A 14914-nucleotide genomic window follows, 5' to 3' on the forward strand; every position below is an offset into this window, starting at 1 on the left:
AAATTCTCTCATCATTTACTCACCCTCATGCCATCCCAAATGTGTATGACTTTCTTTCTTTTGCAGAACACAAATGAACATTTTAGAAGAAAATCTCAGCTCTGTAGGTCCATAAAATGCAAGTGAATGGTGACCAAACTTTTGAAAAACAAAGGCTGCATAAAGGTAAAGGTAATACTCCATTGGATTAATCCATGTCTTCTGAAATGATCCAATCAGTTTTGGGTGAGAACAGACCAAAATATATCTCCTTTTTCACTATAAATCTTGACATCAACAGTCTCCTTGACAATCAAGCTTGATTACACTTCCTAGCACCATCTTGTACTCTGCGCATGCATCAACCACTAGGAAGTGTAATCGAGCTTGACATCACAATCATGCGTAGAGAGTGCAATGGCAAGATCTACAGTGATAAAGAAGTTACATTTTGGTCTGTTCTCACCCAAAACAGACTGGATCATTTAAGAAGACATGGACTAAATAACTGGAGTCTTATGGATTACTTTCATGCTGACTTTATGTGCTTCAAAATTTGGTCACCATTCACTTGCATTGTATGGATCCACAGAGCTGAGAAATTCTTCTAAAAACCTTAATTTGTGTTCTGCAGAAGAAAGAAAGTCATACACATCTGTGATGGCATGAGGGTGAGTAAACGATGAGAGAATTTTCATTTTTCGGTGAACTATTCCTTTAAGGACTAACAGCCTCAGCCACTCTTCACTTTCATTGCATCTTTTTTTCATTCTGCCTAACATCTCCTTTTGTGATCCACAGAAGTTTGAAAGCAGGCAGAATGTTAGCCTACTGACAGCCCTAGTCATCATTCGCTTTCACTGCATCCTTTATCTATACAATGAAAGTGAATCGTGACAGAGGCTTACATTCTGCCTTACTACTCTTTTTTTTTTTTTGCACAGAAAACAAAAAAGTCATATGGAACAACATGAGGGTGAATAAATGATGAAAGAATTTAAATTTTTGGGTGAACTATCCCATTATAGAAGTAGTTGCACCTTTGTGAGAATTCCCTCATCCCTCTGGTCCTTCTGCAGTAAGTGCTGGAGGGCGAGTTTGATCTTCTGCTGGAGTTTCTCCACTCGGGTCTTTTCCTGCAGCCAACAGCGATCTACACACACACGCACGCACGCAAGCAAGCACAAAGATATGTAAATCAGCCCCATGTAGAATTGAAGTCTACAGAATTCAGACACAGCAAAACTGCTACAATCTCAATTCCATTAAAGAATATCTCTGTCACTGTCTTTATTTATTGTCCCTCACCTGCAGACATCAGCACGTATGCAGAAAAGAGGCCAATCTCATCTTCAGTTAGCTGTAGAGAGTTCAAGCTCTTAGCAAATTCAAACACAGAGCTGATAAGATCATCACAGCCTGGAAAACCACAGACACAAAGCAGTAGTTAAAGCTCTGAAATGTTGCTATTTTCTCCTTCGTGTTCAGGTGGCTTGCATGTTCACATAAGAACTTGTGTTGTTGTAAGCACTACAAAATAACACTCATGAATGCACAATGGATGTCAAGATGTTTGCTGAAAAATTACTTCAATTTCGGGTTGTTTCTCACCAAAACCTATCGTTTGTCTTCAGAAGACTTGGAATATGGCAAACAAGATGCATGGACTACTTTTATAATACTTTTGAATCCTTTTTTAAAGCTTTAAAATGAGGCACTATAAACTGCCATTGCATTGAAAAGATGGACTGGGATAGTCATTAAAATTTCTCCTTTTGTGTTTCGAATAAAGCCTAATTTACATTAGACATGATGGCTTTTTTGTGTGCTTTCAAGCAAAGCCAAATGTGGCAATACTTGTAATATTTTGATTCTTATTGAATTACACTCAATTGTTATTTGGTTCTTGTTGGAGTCATGCATACCAATAGACAAGGATCTGTTATTATGGTGAAAAGGAAATGCGAAGCGATACAAGAAACCCAGAAGCTTATCAGACCAGTATGTGCGTTAAATATCTAAACACAGCCAGAGCACATTTTATTAAAAAGCCAATTTTCACCAGTTTTGTTTTTCTGAATAATAACATGATTTGATAAAAATGTGATAGCCTTTATGTAGACTCAAATTTATATACCGGTATGTGCATTATTCTAATGCCGTCAGTATTGGTTTCCAAGTAAGCTCCGGGTGAGTTCAAATGTTTTTTACTGTTATTTTTACATCTTTTTAAAAAATATTATTAAAGTATATTGTTAATTTAATATTTTTCCCAAAAGAAAAGTACAGTTTGTTGAAGCTAGCTTATTTTGAAACTGTTCTTGGTAAGTCTGTAAACAAAACAAAATATAAATTTCATGTACGAGTCATACATGATATTTTTTACAGATATTTTTGATTACTTGTTTTTTGTGGGTTAGAGTACTCGACAAATGGCCATCCCCAATTTACATATTGGAAGAAGTCAAACTTTTTTCCCTTAAAGAACGAAAGCACACTAGGCCAATGAAGCCTGCGTTTGTAAATACGTGCAGTGTTGTTTTAAAATTAGTTTATTGAGGAAAATAAAGAATGTCACGTCCAAAACAGACACATGATTAGTTTTAATCAATCATCAACGCTCTCTACTAGCCGATGAATTTCAAGAATTTCGGGGATGTGCAAAAACAGGATAAAATACTGTAGCGCGGGGGAGGGCGGGGCCGGGCGGAATGACGGACGCCTGGACCCCAATCAGACTGATGAGGCGAGCGAGAGATAAAGGCTACCGAAGACAGCAGCTCGAAAGAGAGAATTATGGGCAGCTGCCCTGTATGTGTGTGTGCCTTTTTATTTAATTAAATATTATTTATATTGTTAAGCCGGTTCTCGCCTCCTCCTTTCCCTTGTACCCCCTTTACATTGGTGCCGAAAACACAGGAGGGAGGAGGGATGCCTGTCATAGAGTCCTCGACACTGCCGTCCACCCAGGGGAGTGCCGCTGCCATCCGCCAGGGGATGGAGTAGCCCGACCGCAGGGAACGGCCGCCGTCCATGAGGCGAGGAGGTCCGGGACTCCCCGACCACCTGGAGCGATGGAGTCGCTGCCAGGGGCAGAGGAGTGTCCCCACATGCCGCCAGAAAAGCGGAGGGGCGTTCTGTCCGCTGGGGGTCAGAGGTTTGACTCTGGTCCGCCCAGGGAGGAGCGGCTGTCGTCCGCCTGAGAGAGTGGAGGAGTGATTGGGGACCACGCAACGGTGCATCAGAGAACCGGTGAGTGAGCTTTTTCTCTCTCCTCCCACTTCACTTCACTTTTATTGTCACACAACCATATACACAAGTGCAATAGCGGGTGAAAGTCTTGGGTGCAGTTCCGAGCAACATAGCAGTCATGACAGTGATGAGACATATACCAATTTACAATAAACAGATTTACACATCACAATTTACATATCTAATATACACATAATTACACACACACACACACACACACACACACACACACACACACACACACACACAATATACAAATAATAATATACAATATACAGTATACAATACACACAATATAGAATACACATACACACAATAAAAATAGTATATATAGTATATATAAAATATATAGTAGTTTGTATTGTACTGTATTGACATTCAGGCTGTCGGTTGATAGTCAGTTGCCAGTGTGTTGTTAAGAGAGAATATAATTTAAGACAGTCCAGTGTGAGATAATAAGATTAATAAAGTGCAGTGCTGATGTATATTGATTGTGAGAGATCAAGAGTTCAGAAGTCTGATTGCTTGGGGGAAGAAGCTGTCATGAAGTCGGCTGGTGCGGGTCCTGATGCTGCGATACCGCCTGCCTGATGGTAGCAGTGAGAGCAGCCCATGGCTTGGGTGCAAAAAAAATCCTCCGAGCTTTTTTCACAAACCTCCTGGTATATACACTACATTGCCAAAAGTATTCGCTCACCCATCCAAATAATTGAATTCAGGTGTTCCAATCACTTCCATGGCCACAGGTGTATAAAATGAAGCACCTAGGCATGCAGACTGCTTCTACAAACATTTGTGAAAGAATGGGCCGCTCTCAGGAGCTCAGTGAATTCCAGCGTGGTACTGTGATAGGATGCCACCTGTGCAACAAGTCCAGTTGTGAAATTTCCTCACTACTAAATATTCCACAGTCAACTGTCAGTGGTATTATAACAAAGTGGAAGCAATTGGGAATGACAGCAACTCAACCACGAAGTGGTAGGCCACATAAAATGACAGAGCGGGGTCAGCGGATGCTGAGGCGCATAGTGCGCAGAGGTCGCCAACTTTCTGCAGAGTCAATCGCTACAGACCTCCAAAGTTCATGTGGCCTTCAGATTAGCTCAAGAACAGTGCATAGAGAGCTTCATGGAATGGGTTTCCATGGCCGAGCAGCTGCATCCAAGCCATACATCACCAAGTGCAATGCAAAGCGTCGGATGCAGTGGTGTAAAGCACGCCGCCACTGGACTCTAGAGCAGTGGAGACGCATTCTCTGGAGTGACGAATCACGCTTCTCCATCTGGCAATCTGATGGACGAGTCTGGGTTTGGCGGTTGCCAGGAGAACGGTACTTGTCTGACTGCATTGCGCCAACTGTGAAGTTTGGTGGAGGAGGGATTATGGTGTGGGGTTGTTTTTCAGGAGCTGGGCTTGGCCCCTTAGTTCCAGTGAAAGGAACTCTGAATGCTTCAGCATACCAAGAGATTTTGGACAATTCCATGCTCCCAACTTTGTGGGAACAGTTTGGGGATGGCCCCTTCCTGTTCCAACATGACTGCACACCAATGCACAAAGCAAGGTCCATAAAGACATGGATGAGCGAGTTTGGTGTGGAAGAACTTGACTGGCCTGCACAGAGTCCTGACCTCAACCCGATAGAGCACCTTTGGGATGAATTTGAGCGAAGACTGTGAGCCAGGCCTTCTCGTCCAACACCAGTGTCTGACCTCACAAATGCGCTTCTGGAAGAATGGTCAAAAATTCCCATAAACACACTCCTAAACCTTGTGGAAAGCCTTCCCAGAAGTGTTGAAGCTGTTATAGCTGCAAAGGGTGGGCTGACGTCATATTAAACCCTATGGATTAAGAATGGGATGTCACTTAAGTTCATATGCGTCTAAAGGCAGGTGAGCGAATACTTTTGGCAATATAGTGTATGTCCTTGAGGGAGGGAAGCTCACCTCCGATGATGTGTCTGGCAGTTCACACCACCCTTTGCAGTGCTTTGCGGTTGTGGGCGGTGCTATTGCCGTACCAGGCAGTGATGCAGCCAGTCAGGATGCTCTCTACAGTGTTGGTGTAGAACCGTGTGAGGATATGGCGGTTCATTCCAAACTTCCTCAGCCGTCTCAGGAAGAAGAGGCGCTGATGAGCCTTCTTCACAATGGCCTCAGTGTGGATGGACCATGTGAGTTCCTCAGTGACGTGGACACCGAGGAACTTGAAGCTGCTGACTCTCTCCACCGGTGCTCCATTGATGGTGATGGGACTGTGTTCTCTGTCTTTTCTCCTGAAGTCCACCACAAGCTCCTTTGTCTTGCTGACACTGAGGGAGAGGTTGTGCTCCTGACACCAGCGTGTCAGAGTGTGCACCTCCTCTCTGTAGACCGTTTCATCATTGTCAGTGATCAGACCTACCACCATCATATCATCAGCAAACTTAATGATGGCATTGGAGCTATGTGTTGCCACACAGTCATTTGTGTACAAGGAATACATGAGTGGGCTGAGAACACAGCCCTGCGGGGCTCCAGTGTTGAGGGTCAGTGATGAGATGTTGCTGCCCATTCTAACCACCTGGCATCTGCTTGACAGGAAGTCCAGGATCCAGCTGCACAGCAAGCTGTTTAAGCCCAGAGCCCGGAGTTTCACATAAAGCTTGGAGGGCACTATGGTGTTGAATGCGGAGCTGTAGTCTACAATCAGCATTCTCACATAAATGTTCCTTTTTTCCAGGTGAGAGAGAGCAGTGTGTATTGTAGATGCAATGGCATCATCAGTGGACGGTTGTTGCGGTAAGCAAACTGCAATGGGTCCAGTGATGGAGGCAGCACAGAGCATATGTAATCTCTGATTAGTCTCTCAAAGCATTTGCTGATGATGGGGGTCAGAGCAACAGTGATTTTGGATTGCTTTGGTACAGGCACAATGGTGGACGTTTAAAAGCATGTGGGGACCACAGACAAGCAGAGGGAAAGGTGGAAAATATTCATAAAAACACCAGCCAGTTGGTTCGCGCATGCTCTGATGACGTCTGGACCCGCGGCTTTAGGTCTGGACGGCAGATATTCACCCGTCGGAAGGATTGGGTTACATCCGCTACAGAGACGGAGAGTGAACTAATCTCTGTAGCTTCGGCAGCAAGAGCTCCCTCTGCGAGGGCGGTGTTATTTCCCTCGAAACGAGCATAAAAAAGTATTTAGCTCATCCGGGAGAGAGGCAGTGGTGTTCATGGCGGAGTTTTTATTCCCTTTAAAGTCTGTGATGATATTAATTCCCTGCCACATGCTTCTAGAGTTGGTGGTGTTAAACTGTCCTTCAATCTTGTCCCTGTACTGGCGTTTCACTGCTCTGATAGTTTTGCGGAGGGTGTAACTAGCTTGTTTATGCTCCTCCGCATTCCCGGAATTAAAAGCGGAGGTCCGCGCATCAAGTGCAGCGCAAACATCGTTATTTATCCATGGCTTCTTGTTGGGGTAGATCCGTATTGTTTTGGTCGGAACAATATCCTCTACGCACTTTCTGATGAAACACGTTACGCTATCAGCGTACACCTCGATGTCGTCATCAGAGGCGGACCGGAACATCTCCCAGTCCGCGTGATCAAAACAGTCTTGTAGCGTGGAATCTGATTGGTCCGACCAGCACTGGATCGTTCTGAGGGTGGGTGCTTCCTGTTTCAGTTTCTGCCTGTAAGCGGGCAAAAGCAGAATGGATGAGTGGTCTGATTTGCCAAATGGTGTGCGGGGGAGGGATTTGAAGCCATCCCGGAAGGGAGAGTAGCAATGGTCCAAAACCCGGTCCCCTCATGTGTTGAAACTGATGTGTTGGTGGTATTTTGGTGCAATTGATTTAAAATTGTCTTTGTTAAAGGCCCCGGTCACAATGAACATGGCCTCAGGGTGCGCGGTTTCCTGCTTGCTTATAATCCCATACAGTTCCTTGAGTGCCCGGTCTGTGTCGGCTTGTAGCGGGATGTACACAGCAGTGATAATGACCGCTGTGCATTCCCTAGGTAGCCAGAATGGTCGACACAGAAGCATGAGAAATTCCAGATCAGGAGAGCAGAAAGACTTGATAGAATGTATGTTCCTCTGATCACACCAGGATTTGTTGATCATAAAACATACAACACCACCTCCGCTTTTACCTGAGAGGTCTTTCGCTCTGTCCGCTCAGTGCACGTAGAACCCCGATGGCTGAATCTGGAATCTCAGCAGACATCCAAGTTTCCCTAAAGCAGATAATGCAGCAGTCCCTAGTCTCTCGTTGGAAAGAGATCCGCGCTCTCAGCTTGCAGAGCTTTCTGTCCAGAGACTGAACATTTGCCAGTAGAATACTGGGTAGCGGGGGTTGATTTGTGCGCTTACTCTGATAAAAACGCCGGCTCTATTTCCCCTTTTCCTTCTGCGTTTTCGCAGTCAGACTGCCCAGACAAAGGGCTCTGCTGGCGTGTTTGTAAACAGCGGGTCGGCATTGAGGAATTTAAAGTCTGGTTTTCGGTGTGCTATTGCAGAACCAATGTCCAAAAGTGTTTGTCTGTCATAGACAATAAGGCAGACAACATCCAAGACAAAAAACAAAGAATTGTGAACAAAAACAAAAAACTGCAGTGTTGTGTCGGAGCTCGCAACGCAGCAGCCATACTCGGTGCCATCTCTCGTGCTGTCGCTCCGTGTTGGCCTTTCCCTCGCCTTTTTTTTTTTTTCTCCTGTCTCCTCCCAGGTCGAGGAAGGTGGGGATGACCTGACGGCAGGCGGGGTGCAAGGCACGCCCCCCACCCCGGAGAGGAGGGGGGGGTGTACGTCATGCCGGGGGCTCCCCGGCCTGAGGCAACGCAGGGAGGAGTGTAGCATGGAGGAGGGCGGAGCCGGGTGGACCCCAATCAGCCTGATGAGGCGAGCAAGGGATAAAGGCGACCGAAGACAGCAGCTCGAGAGAGAGAGAGAGAATTATGGGCAGCTGCCCTGTATGTGTGTGTGTATTTTTATTTAATTAAATATTATTTATATTGTTAAGCCAGTTCTCGCCTCCTCCTTTCCCTTGTACCCCCTTTACAAATACCCAAACAAACGTCTTTGCAGAACAAAAACATCAGTGCATTTTGTCATAATTTTTAGCTGAATTAAATTAAGCCTGTTTGTCCCGTAATTACAAATGAACCTTAAAAAATAATGTCATACATGTTTAGAAAACCACAAGGGTAAGTAAATGACAATTTTCATTCCTTTAATACATACCTAGTGCTTTAAAGACCTCAGGCCCTGCAAATTTGCTGTCAAAATAGACTGTGTTGTTCTGGGAGTTATAAGCCCGACACATCCTCACAAACACAACCTCTAAAGAACCTAAGAAACAAAAAAACAACAAACATTTTTTTTAATTGTTCATTGGATCTTCTACATCTTGTCGCTAAACTGATTTTTTGTTGTTGCTTTATGTGAACTAGATGTGGATGTACACAGGTTTATTTGAGGTGTACCTGCTTTGAGCAGCACAATCTGATCGTTCTGACAGAGCTCCATGAATCCATCGATGCGCTTGGCAAACTCAACCACATACTGCACAGCCTCAGTGACTTTGATGGCACACAGCTGCCACATGTCCTCCTGAGACTAGATGGAGCAGAGAGAAGGTCTGTTATTGTACAAATCTGACTGTTCCCCTCAGGGATCAATAAAATGCATTTATCCATCTATTTGTCCATTCGTCTGTCTGTCTATCCATTCATACATACAAAAACAAATCAAACAAAGGGGAAAATTTTTTTGAAATGTACTAACTAGTTTATCTTAATCTAAGCCGGTTTGTGCTCTCTCAACTTGCAGTAACACACTGACATAGTAAGAGTCGTTACTAACGCATGTCATCACAAAATCAGAAATGATCCCTTCAATTAAATTACAGAGATGCATTTGAGGCATACTGTATTAATACCAGGTATAAAAAGCAGTCTGTCTCGGATAACCTGTGATCAGATCACCCGAGATGGATGTTAATATAAGGTGAAAACAGAGCCAAACATAAACAAACACCTTCTTTTGGTATGTGTCCAGGTCAGTCTGTAGGACTGTCTGCCAGTTGCTGGGCTGTAGCTCTTCTCTAAGATACTGGCACGTTTCCAGATGAGACTTGCAGATGTTCTCTGACAGATGTTCTGCATTAGAAACACACAAATAGAGTCAAACAGCTGGAGCTGACACAAACTTAATTCCTGGGTTTGTGAAACGCACATTGGGTACATTATATTTAATTTTTCAATCTACAAAAACACAAGTTTACAAGCCATATTTTCCAAATTAAAATCATTAAGACTCAATAAGATTGCATTTCAATGAAAAAGAGTTCTGTGCTACTCTTTGACTGTGTTAATGAGGCACTTCTTACTAATGACTTGTTAAATGGACTGTGGAGGTGAGTTCACGGACCCCTGCGGTATCAAACCCCACAGCTGTCAATCATGCCATAATGGCAGCATCCTTTATAATTATTTAGGGTGGCACTATGTAATTTAATTTGATAATATTTTCTTTCTTTGTAATTACGTGCCAAATGATTCCAACATATCTGATAGCTAAACTGCTATAAAAATAGCATAAACCATTCAGTCTTTGTTATTCTTTGATCTTTTCAAAGTGATCCCTTCAAAATAATAACTTAAAATGGTTTCAGAGAAAGTAGTGCTGACACATTTTCAATAGTTTCAATCATTACATTTTATGCCATTTTAAGTGCTTAGTACTTTATAATTGATACCTATATCACTGTCAGGGGGAGAGGTGTCTCCATTGCTATAGCAACAATATTGATCAAGTCCAGAGTCTGAGCTGAGGTCGCACACAGATTCTAATTTAATGCCATCCATGTCTAGACCTGACTGGTCTGGAGAAGGCTGAATGTCCAGGTAAAATCCACCAATTGCTGAATCTGCCTTGCCCTTCTCTGGGCTTTGACCATTCACATATCCACTGAGGTCATCTGGGAGCTCTGTGACCCCATTGGTGGAAAGGGCATAAGAGGGTGTGAGTGGCTCTGCCTCTCCAGGAGATTGAGGTTCCCGCCCCTCTTCTGCCTTTTCATTCACTTTCTCCTGCTGCTGCTGCTGCTGCTGACGGTGTTTCTGCACCTCTGCGAACAGACTGTCCCTCTGCTTCTTGGACATGCGGCCAAACTTTACAGCTGTGAGCACACAAAAACTAATGAGATGAATGCACAATGTTTATCATTTATAATATTGTATGCTTATCGAAGAAACAGATTTGTTCTTTGAATAAATATAATGGTGTACATATACAGTAATAGTGGTAAGTGGTGTAGTGGTGATGGCTCAAGGCTGGTAATCAGAAGGTTGCAGGTTTGACTACCATGAACTAAAACCATTATGCTGTTGACCAAGACACTTATCCCCAGGTTGCTCCAGGGGAATTGTCCCTGTAATAAAGTTCATGGCACTGTTCTATGGTGACATAACGTGAAAGACACAGAAACAAATACCTCTAGTTCTTTTTGTATGGCAATGAATTAAGTTTTTTAAAAGAGATTCTAATAGAGTCTAATAGAGAAATTGTGGCCGCACAATTGTTTCAGCTGCCTTGGTTCCTGAAATATTTTTCCCATTCTTTTTATACAAAAATTCAATAAAGAGTTGAGCCAACCAACCAACCAAACAAACAAACAAAAAAAAACAGGAGATAAATCACAACATTATAACATTTTATTCAAATTCAAACAGTATTTGAAAACTGAAAAAAGAACCAAAAAGGTACCAGACTGTGTACTTATAGCTACACTATGTAACTTTTTTTGTAAAAAAAAAAAAATAACATAATGTTATTAATGAGAGAGTGCAACAAAAATCCACCTTCCAAACCATGTCTTTACCCAAATACACTTTGATAAACCTATCATAATGATTTACATTTTAGAGCTGTCGGGATGGATTTCGCGGGAAATTGCATACATACGTCATTCGCCCGTGCGTGTTGACGTCATATCCATACACAGAGAAAATAAGATCCGGCTACTGTAGTGCGCGTGTGGGAGCAGCGTGAAGCTAAAAGTTTGTTGTCACAACGAACGAGAAAAATTGACCATGGATCATTCAAAATGGCAAACCTCTGGGGAATTACCGGTTGTTAAAAACAAAGAAACCCCCGAACAGAGCAGAGTCTACAAGCAAAAAGGGAAAGTGACAGAGTCCGTAATAAAACCCAAATCAACATCGGCTTGGCTTTTCAGAGGTGGCGACAACTCAGAGACGGCTTTTTTCTTACTCAGCAGGTAAGATATTTTATTGATCTGGTTTATGTATAGTTGTGTAATCACATACACATCTGTGTGTGTGTGTGTGTGTGTGTGTGGTGAAATACAATAATTATACTGTAATCGGTGCAGAACTTTTCACTTGCTAGCACACGTGTGTATTTGTCTTTATAACAGCAATAATTTATATAAATAAATCCTTTAGTCCAAGGCTTGCCATGGACATGTGAGTCTTGAAATGATGTTGACCACTGTCAACAATCAATGACAATCTATAAATTAGTTACTACTGTGGTCTATTTGGCCAGAATATCCTGCAGTTACAACGTTTGACCTTACCAGACTAGCAATCGTTGTCTAATGTTAACAAACATTGCCTAACTTTTGTAACGTCATTAATTTCAAAACATCAATGTTTCCAATAAGTTAAAACAACAGCATAAGATATGGCACTTACCTGCTCAGATTACATGTTTTCGGATATCTGTCTTTTCCTTTCTTTCATTATTTATTTGTCCATTCGCTCTGATAAGATGTCCTGTATCCTTGTGTACACCGGTGCCTCGAACCACATTCATCCGCACAGAGGAGCAGAGCCGAAGCACATCTAACGTCATTACAATAACAATGTTCTTTCGCAAAACACATGCAGTTTAATATTTTAACTGCTAGAAGGCCAAAAGTTACATAGTGTAGCTTTAAAGGTGGTCTCAGTCATTTTTTTCCTTGTTAAAAAAGTTTTACTAATAAAGAAATTATTAGTAATGTTGAAACTTATATATATATATATATATATAATCATGAGCACTCGCATGAGATGAAGACTTCAGTCATATCAGTGACCTTGTAAAAGCTGTTTTATACTACAAGGAGAGGATCCTCCTCATGGGGGCTACCATGTTCCGATAACATGACTAGCCATATACTACTCACTTAATCTCAGTAACCGTTCTGTTCTTGGACACTTTCACTCATGGATTAAATAAATCATGGCAGACTATAAATAGTAAATTTCTACAATGGCATCAGTAACTGAACACTATTGTGTTTGAATGTCTGCATCCACGCCCCTTGGTGTCAGTGTAAGCCCAAGACGTATACAAAAGAATTACTTAGTGCACATTTTACATCTTTAATGAGAGTATGAACTACTAATCCCATGAAGCATTGCAAATGACGTTACTAAATCAGTAATGACAGTATGCTATAAAACTCTTGACTATATAAAACAGCGCTACTCAACACGCGGCTCCCGGGATGCATGCGGCCCTCAAGCGATGTTATGGTATCACAATCAGAAATATATTTATCAGCAGTCAATCAAATCTGTATGAATTGTGAGGTGTCCATTTTCATGAGGATTTACGCTAGTTCTCTACATTGCTAAATCACGTTAGACAAGGAATTCAACTGCAAGAGGATGTTACAAATAAAAAACAAATAATATCCGAGCATGGCTGATGTTATGAGAGGGGCGGTCGGTCAACAAATCTTTATGATTTGTCACTGAAGATCTTTTGGCACTAATAATGGATATATCGCTCTTGTTTTTCACATCTCTGGTATATGTGATGTTGAACACTAATGGTGTTTGTTAATTGACAATCACAGAGACAACAGAAATGACATATCAGAAAATCAAACTGTTACACCCCTTATGTTTTAAATAATTACTAAAAGGGATAGTTCACCCAAAAATGACTCAGATAACCGTTCTGTACAATTGTGTTGAGAAGAATAGCATCTCAGAATGGTATTCTGAGATGCGGGTTGGCACTATTTTGGCAATATTAGGCAGGTGGTTTTAATGTTGTGGCTGATCGGTGTACATACATATTTATATATATATATATATATATATATATATATATCATAAAAATTAAGAGTACGGCCCTCTAGGGTACAGGGATCCAGCTTTGTGGCCCCTGACCTTTCCGAAGTTGAGCAGCCCTGTTATAAAATATGATATGTCACAAATGTATTACAAAAAAAGTTAAAATATTAAAAAAAGGTGATAATGTAGAAAGACTGATTCAAGTTGCTGTGGTTTACAGGAGTGGGCATTCACCAGAGTTTTGTTGCCACTATTCTCATTTCTATGGTAACAGCGACTCTGATTAGTGTATTTTGGATTCTACCAAAGCATCTTTTAATAGAGCAATTGTCTGGTTTCAAAAAAATAAAATTTTCATTAGTTTTTTCCATAAGGCAGTTGATTATTAACAATTACAAAGCTTTAACAGACCTAAAAAAAAATTTATAAATTAAATCATGTTTAATAGTGGTATTCCTGATGAAAAACTACACTACCCATGGTCCATCGGTGGAAAATCCACCAATCAGAGAATCAAGATGAAAAAAGCACAAAAAAAAAACAAAAAAAAAACAAAAAAAGAGAGCTAGCAGTGACCACTCACTTTCATGACGCACTGCAAATCGGGTCTCTAAACACTTTCAAACTACTTATATATTTGTATGTTTTTTAATGTTTTGCAGTACACTAAATATATTGATTCTACACTCAACTAAATCAAAAAGTTTTACATTTTCCCATAGTTTTCATTCCATTACATCATTTGCAATGCTGGGATTTTAGTTCATGCCCTCATGCAAGTCGTTAAGTACAGTGTTGTACCTTAGTCTTTTTGTCCAATTTTCAAATACTTTTTTGCTTCAAATCAAAGTTTGTAATGTTGTGATTCACCTCAGAGATGGTTTGTTTTGTTCATGGCTTAGAATTTGTTCATGAAGTGCTTAATGAAATCCCTATGGAAAAAAATGAATAGGAAAAATACTTTAGGAACCAAGACTGCAGAAAAAGTGGACGAGCACTTTATAAAGTCAGAGCTAGGTCTGTTGTGGTAGGTCAACTTCTCTATGCAGAAAATGTATGGGGTTTTTGCTTCAGAAACCCTTCTTTTATGCTCTGTCCCTCGAGAATAAGATTGTCCTAAACTGCCAGCCACATGAACACCAACACCCAAACTAGAAACTACACTGCGAGTTGAAAACCTACCATCTCTTGACATGCCCACTGCTAAGCATTTCTGCAGGCGGCAGTGCTGGCAGCGGTTTCTGCTGGTCCGGTCAATCAGACAGCTCTTCTGCCGAGGACAAGAATATGAAACAGTGCCCTGCTGACTTCTCCTGAAGAATCCCTGAGAGAGAAGAAAAGAAAAAAAAAAGACAATAGTTCACCTCTAGCTCTATTTTTGCAGTTAGTAGCACAAGCTTTAATCAGACAAGTAACCAAATCTAATCATTGTACACATCTACCAGAAAAGGATCCATACTATGTATGGCCTGCTATTAACAAGTATGACTGTGATATGAGGTTCATCTGTTTGTCTTACCTTGCATCCCTCACAGGTGATAACACCATAATGAATCCCTGATGATTTATCTCCACAGATTTTACAGGGAATACTCTCAATCTGAG

The 14914-nt window shown here is 41.6% G+C and overlaps 1 protein-coding gene across 3 annotated transcripts in view; it reads right to left on the reverse strand.

Moving 5' to 3' along the window:
• Positions 1 to 14914, reverse strand: part of LOC127413845 (nuclear receptor ROR-alpha B) — a 95962-nt gene that overhangs the window by 3197 nt on the left and 77851 nt on the right. For all 3 annotated transcript variants that reach the window (XM_051651342.1, XM_051651333.1, XM_051651350.1), the window contains 8 exons: positions 14829 to 14914; positions 14492 to 14633; positions 9970 to 10392; positions 9249 to 9370; positions 8696 to 8828; positions 8454 to 8561; positions 1288 to 1398; positions 1020 to 1132 (listed from right to left, as the gene is read on the reverse strand). In XM_051651342.1, the coding sequence (XP_051507302.1) occupies positions 1020 to 1132; positions 1288 to 1398; positions 8454 to 8561; positions 8696 to 8828; positions 9249 to 9370; positions 9970 to 10392; positions 14492 to 14633; positions 14829 to 14914 (1238 nt within the window). The remainder of the gene's footprint in view (positions 1 to 1019; positions 1133 to 1287; positions 1399 to 8453; positions 8562 to 8695; positions 8829 to 9248; positions 9371 to 9969; positions 10393 to 14491; positions 14634 to 14828) is intronic.

This window comes from Myxocyprinus asiaticus, chromosome 2 (genome assembly GCF_019703515.2).
Source record: "Myxocyprinus asiaticus isolate MX2 ecotype Aquarium Trade chromosome 2, UBuf_Myxa_2, whole genome shotgun sequence".
NCBI lineage: Eukaryota > Metazoa > Chordata > Actinopteri > Cypriniformes > Catostomidae > Myxocyprinus > Myxocyprinus asiaticus.